The sequence below is a fragment of the Jaculus jaculus genome, chromosome 5 (assembly GCF_020740685.1).
Source record: "Jaculus jaculus isolate mJacJac1 chromosome 5, mJacJac1.mat.Y.cur, whole genome shotgun sequence".
In the NCBI taxonomy this organism is placed as follows: domain Eukaryota; kingdom Metazoa; phylum Chordata; class Mammalia; order Rodentia; family Dipodidae; genus Jaculus; species Jaculus jaculus.
In genome coordinates this window covers 155134636-155140452 of record NC_059106.1, presented here as the reverse complement: position 1 = coordinate 155140452, position 5817 = coordinate 155134636, and the positions used below count along the sequence as shown (strand labels likewise).

The 5817-nt window shown below is 40.2% G+C and overlaps 1 protein-coding gene across 1 annotated transcript; it reads left to right on the top strand.

Moving 5' to 3' along the window:
* The first annotated feature begins 5406 nt into the window (after positions 1–5406).
* LOC101597276 (keratin-associated protein 8-1) lies at positions 5407–5592 on the top strand. Its single transcript, XM_004654432.1, has one exon. The coding sequence runs from the start codon at positions 5407–5409 to the stop codon at positions 5590–5592; it is 186 nt and encodes a 61-aa protein (XP_004654489.1).
* The last annotated feature ends 225 nt before the right edge of the window (positions 5593–5817 follow it).

Sequence of the window (5817 nt, the reverse complement as noted above, 5' to 3'; positions counted from 1 at the left end):
GTTGAACCAGGATTCTTTGGCTTTGCAAGCAAATGCCTTAACTGCTAAGCCATCTCTCCAGCCCGCTCCCCATTTGATAATTTTTGAGCTCACTGTAGAAATATAGATGCATAAGTTTAGTTGTGATGTTGCTTTTAAATCTATTCACATCTAAATCACTGGAACCTCTGAATGTATTCTCTTACATAGTGAACGATTCTGGGGAAAGCATGATTAGGTTACAGATAGTGACAGAGAGGTTCTCCTGGATTGTCCAAGTGAGTCCAGTGTAATGACAAAGGTCCTTAAAGGAGGGTAAGAGTGAAATGAAGCAAGGATGTGGAAGCAGGTTAATGGTGTCAGACACTTTCTAGACACTAAAGTAGTCAAGGAAGGGGAGTCTTTCTCAGTACCTGCAAAATAAACCATCCTTACTCACACCCTGCTCTTAGACTTCTCATCCCTGAAACTGTAAGATAAGCAACTTGTGCAGTTAATAATAGTGAGGATAACTTCCAACCCTGATACTGTTGAGCCCTGAAGCAACTTTGGATTTATGTTCTCACTTTCTATTATTTGTGAAAAATAAACCCTTTGCACGTGAGCTTTAAAAACATATATTGTCTGTGTGGATTCTGGCTTTTTGTGACCTCTGGTGCCCTGTGAGTCAAATGCCCCTTCCCAGGGTCAGAGTAGTGATCTTTCTAACGTGCATTCTCGCCCTGCCACCCCTGGCTATGGGGAGGCAGTGGTTCTTTCTGCCTCCACAGCCCACACAGTCTAATGCATCTTCCGTCCCTCCTCCAGCAGTTTCCCTCTTACATCCAACACTATTAGCTGTTGTGATTCCTGGATGGCACTTGGTTATTTAACATATTTGAATATTTGCTTTTAATCACTTCCTTTTTCTGAAATGTCAGCTAGATCTACCTATTTCCCTTAGCAATATCCACTAGTTAACATATATATATTTTTTCTTTTTTGGTTTTTTGAGGTAGGGTCTTACTCTAGCTCAGGCTGACCTAGAATTCACTATGTAGTCTCAGGCTGGCCTCAAACTCACAGCGATCCTCCTACCTCTGCCTCCCAAGTGCTGGGATTAAAGGTGTGTGCCACCACCCCCAGCCTAATTTTTAATTCCAAGCTCACACATTTAATACTTGCAAAATGAGGTTTTGCTGACCACTGTCTACTATTCCAGGTTAAATTATCTGCTTTTTCCTTTACCTCTTTAGAGTAGGGCATATATAAGTCCTTTATTGGCAATTTTCATTAATCTTATTATCTCTGGCAGCTAACAAATGCTGTAAGAGATTTTGGCAATGTCTTTAAATTAAGCATGCAATAGATTTATTGGAAGAAAAAAATTGCATTGTTTGGTGACCACTGTCATATACTCTAAAACTCATTTAATGGACTGAGGATGTAGCTCAGTGGTTGAGCGCTTACCTAGCATGTGCAAACTCCTCTGCTCAGTCCCTGCAACACACACACACACACACACACACACACACACACACACCACACCACACACCTTTCCATTCTAATTGTTTTTACACTTCTGATGAATTATAATATTTGGAGCTGGAACCATTATATTTCAGGCTGATGAAACAGAAACTGTTTCATTGTACATTGGAGTTGGCTCCATCTCTGAACTGTATATACAATGCATTTCTTCTTCCTTTGCAGAAAATCAGGGAGCAGAAGTTTGTTACACTTACCCCTTTATTCACTATTAACCTATTTTGAAAACAAATAAATATGAAAAGGAAACTATTTGTTACATAACATTTTAGGGTTGTGATTAAAGAGAAAAGTATCATGAACATTATCCAACAATTTCAGGTTCAATACACTATGTCATTTCATATGTGAGAATCTATGTTTTTTTTTTTTTTTTTTTTTTTTGAAACCTTCACATCCCATGGTTTTACTGGGGAAGGCATTTGAATAGAAGGCATTTGTGCTGCAATTGGTTTAGAGGATGCTTTTTCTTCCCAGAATTTCGTATAAGTACGGGCTGCACTAGGGAAGCCCACTCAATTTTTTAATTTTTTTTTTGAGGTAGGGTCTCACTCTAGCTCAGGCTGAACTGGAATTCACTATGTAGTCTCAGGGTGGTCTCAAACTCACAAAGATCCTCCTACCTTTGCCTCCCAAGTGTTGGGATTAAAGGCGTGTGCCACCATTCCCAGCTTCAATTGGTTTTTAATGTGCAAGAAGAAGTTGAGGTGGAGATGGGCTTAGCTGGGGCTGGGGAGGGTAGGCTCATGTGGTTCGCAGCCACTTCTTTATCTAGTGAAGCATCTCTAGCAGTCCAAGTGAGAGGGGCTTGTAGGAATTCTCCTACTGGCCACACTACCAATTCACTCAGGATGAGGGTTGAGAATGTGCAGGGCCACAGGTTATGTCGTGAGATGAGTTCATTCCACAACATCCAGGTCAGGTTGAGCGGCAAAGGAAACTGCTGGAAATGATGGAGCCAGAAACTAGTCTATGGGAAGGAAAATATAGAAGCCTGTCAGGTAGTTAAAGGTTAAAATAATATTGTCCCCCACATTTTATGCCATTTATTTATTTATTTTTTTGAGGCAGCCCCAACAGACTGGCCTTTTTTCATGTGAGAGAGTGAGAGCGAGCAAGCCAGTGAGCGAGCAAGCGAGCGAGAGAGAGAGAGAGAGAATTGGCATGTCAGAGCCTCCAGCCACTGCAACCCAGACATGTGACCCCTTGTGTACATGTGTGACCTTGCGGGCTTGTGTCACTTTGTGTGTCTGCATGGAATCTGGAGAGTCGAACGTGAGTCCTTAGGCTTTGCAGGCAAGTTCCTTAATCACTGAGCCATCCCTCTCGCCCTCCCACTTATTATTTTTATTGGTGTTTTATTTTTTTCATGATTTCTTTCATCATTTTAACAAATAATTTTAAATTTACTTTATAGATATTGTATTCTTTTTCATTAGGAGGGATCTCATTATTGTAGAAAGTCTAGACTCTATACAACCTTAACCTTCCCTTGATAATCACATAAAAGAATAAAGTTTTAGGGCTGGAGAGATGGCTTAGTGGTTAAAGTGCTTGCCTGCAAAGCCTAAAGACCCAGGTTCAACTCCTCAGAACCCACATAAGCCAGACACACAAGGTCATGTATGCACATGAGCTGGGAAACACGACTGGAGTTTGATTGCAGTGGCTCGAGGCTCTGGCATGCCAATTCTCTCTCTCATTCTCATAAAAAAGAAGTAAAAGAAAAAAATATGATATAAGATTAGAATAGGTCTTAACTTTTAAAAAATTTATTATTTTTTTAATTGCACTGAGAGATTTAGGTGTCATTCATTCTGACATTTTCAAATACAACTTATTTTTTAAATGACTTTATGATACTACCTTTTTTGCAGATGTTTTTGCATAATTACAGTCCAATTTCTGTGTAAAGGACTTATTTTTCTTTGTGAATTATTCACTATTACTACTCAGGCAAAGAGCTGGGCACTATACTATTGAGTTAGCATGTGTCAGATTGGGTGGGTGGGTGGAAGAGGGGCTGAATTTAAGCAGGGCATCATAATTGAATATTGGCATCAATTGAGATCTCTTTATACAGTTCTATTTCTAAACTTTCCTTCCCTCCCTCCAAATGCTGCCTGCCTTTTTGTTGTGAAACAGAGCAACATGGCCATTCTAAAGAATGTGAGAATGATTTTCTGTTGAACATCTTTATATTTGGAGGTGAAGCCAGTTTTAATTCCCTGCCTTACTTAGCTAGCTGTAGGTCACACAGAGTGTTTGAAATTTAAATTCTGAATCACCCTGAGCAGCCACAAGGCTTTGTGAAGCAGGGTGGCAGGGTAGCTCTGTGGGTGTTTTCAAAAATGCCTCAGTTGCAATTAAACAATTAGTGGTTAGAATGCTGGCATAGTTTAGTATTTCTCTCAGTCTTACCTTGTCCTTGAATTCAACTCACACACCCCCCCCCCCATCTTGCCCCCAGCTGCTGATAGAAGGGACTAAAATTACTTCTGGGCTGTTAAGTAAAATCTAGGCACTGGATCTGGTTGTAGTGGTGTATGCTTTTAACCCCAGGAGGTAGAGGTAGGAGGGATTGCCTTGAGTTTGAGGCCATCCTGAGACTATATAGAGAATTCTAGGTCAGCCTGGCCTAGAGTGAGACCCTATCTCAAAAAATCAGAAAAACAAACAAACAAAAAACATTTAAGGTCTGTTGTGTTATATTTATTTATTTATTTTGTTCCTTCTAGCTTGATTCCTTTTAATTTTCTATTTCAGTGTCCGTTGCACTTCTTTTTGGTATTGCTTTCTGTCAGTTCTACTCTGAGTTCCATGATGGGAAATCTCTATGCAGGAAGCTTCAAGTAAGTTGTCAGGTCTTCTACAGCGCAAGATCGTTTTGAATGATCTTATCCCTAGTTTGGTTTAATCTTGAGGCTTAAATCTCCATTTAAAGAGGAATGGCTTTACCTTTGATCCTGGGGTGCGTGCATGACCATTCCAAGAAAGAGATTACATGGATTTCATGTTGTCACTGGGTCCTTCCTAAGACAATCACATTTTGTAAGAAAAATCTAATGGAAAAAACTAGTCTTCATTTATGTTTCACTTTCATTTTTCTGTTTTTACCTCATTATTTGCAATGTGTACTTTAAAATATTAATCAGACCAAGGCACACTGGTTAGATATTTAGGATTAATTTGAAAATTGTATGTTTATGTAATAAATTATTAATTCTAGCAGCTGTGTAGAAATGTAACATTAGATATAAGCCTCTTGGAGCCTACAATTAAAATTAATCTTTTGACCAGTTTCCTACTCAGGATAGCTGTAGATAGAGGGAAAATAAACAGGAATGTTTCCAATGTAAGTTACGGCATTTGTCTTGTATACTCCAAAAGAATTATTTAAGCAAGTCAATGCTAAGAACAGCTTTGACATTGAGAGGGCTCGTTATTCATTATTTTACTTATTAATGCATTCAACACATATCTACTTCATTCCAAAGCTGGGTCATGTAAATTCAGAGCATGAGAGCTAATAACATCACAATCTTCCTTGGCGTTACAAAGCCTGCCTATAGAAATTATATATAGGGTCTATAAGACCAAGTGCTTTGAAGTCGGTGTAATAACTTTTTTTAGGTAGGCACGTAATTTGTTTGAAGGAATCTTCTCTCTGCGTTATATCACATGAGGGCTCTCTTAAGCAATTGCAAAGGCTCTTAAGCAAGAGCACAACAAATTAATGGGCATTTGGTTGGGCAAATTGATGTCAAGAATGAAAATGAAGCTCTTATGTTTTTCTAAGCCACACCTCTTGGCCAGGGTATATAAAGAGGGCTCTGAGACTGGGAATCCATCACGCTCATTCCCCTGCTATCTCAACCTCCTCCTCCTCTTCTTCACACCATGTTCTACAACGACTTTGCCGGCTCTGTCTTCCCAGGGTGCTACTGGGGAAGCTATGGCTACCCTCTGGGGTATAGCGTTGGTTGTGGCTACGGCAGCACCTATTCCCCAGTGGGCTATGGCCTCGGCTATGGCTACAATGGCTGTGGAGCTTACAGAAGATACTGGCCCTATGCTCTCTACTGAATTGCTGAAATCCCTGAGGCATAGAACCATCTCTCCATGAATGAAGCCCAAGTGTCATGTCTCGGGGTTCCAGTTTTAGCTGCGTCTTCTCATCCTCACTTGCTCATCAATCTTGGAGAGGCTGGCTGCTTTGCAGACCTGAAAGCTGAGCCCCAAAGAAACTGAAAATCCAGGTGCTGCCTCAAGCTACCATCCCTGGATGATGTCTACTGGGACATCTTTAGA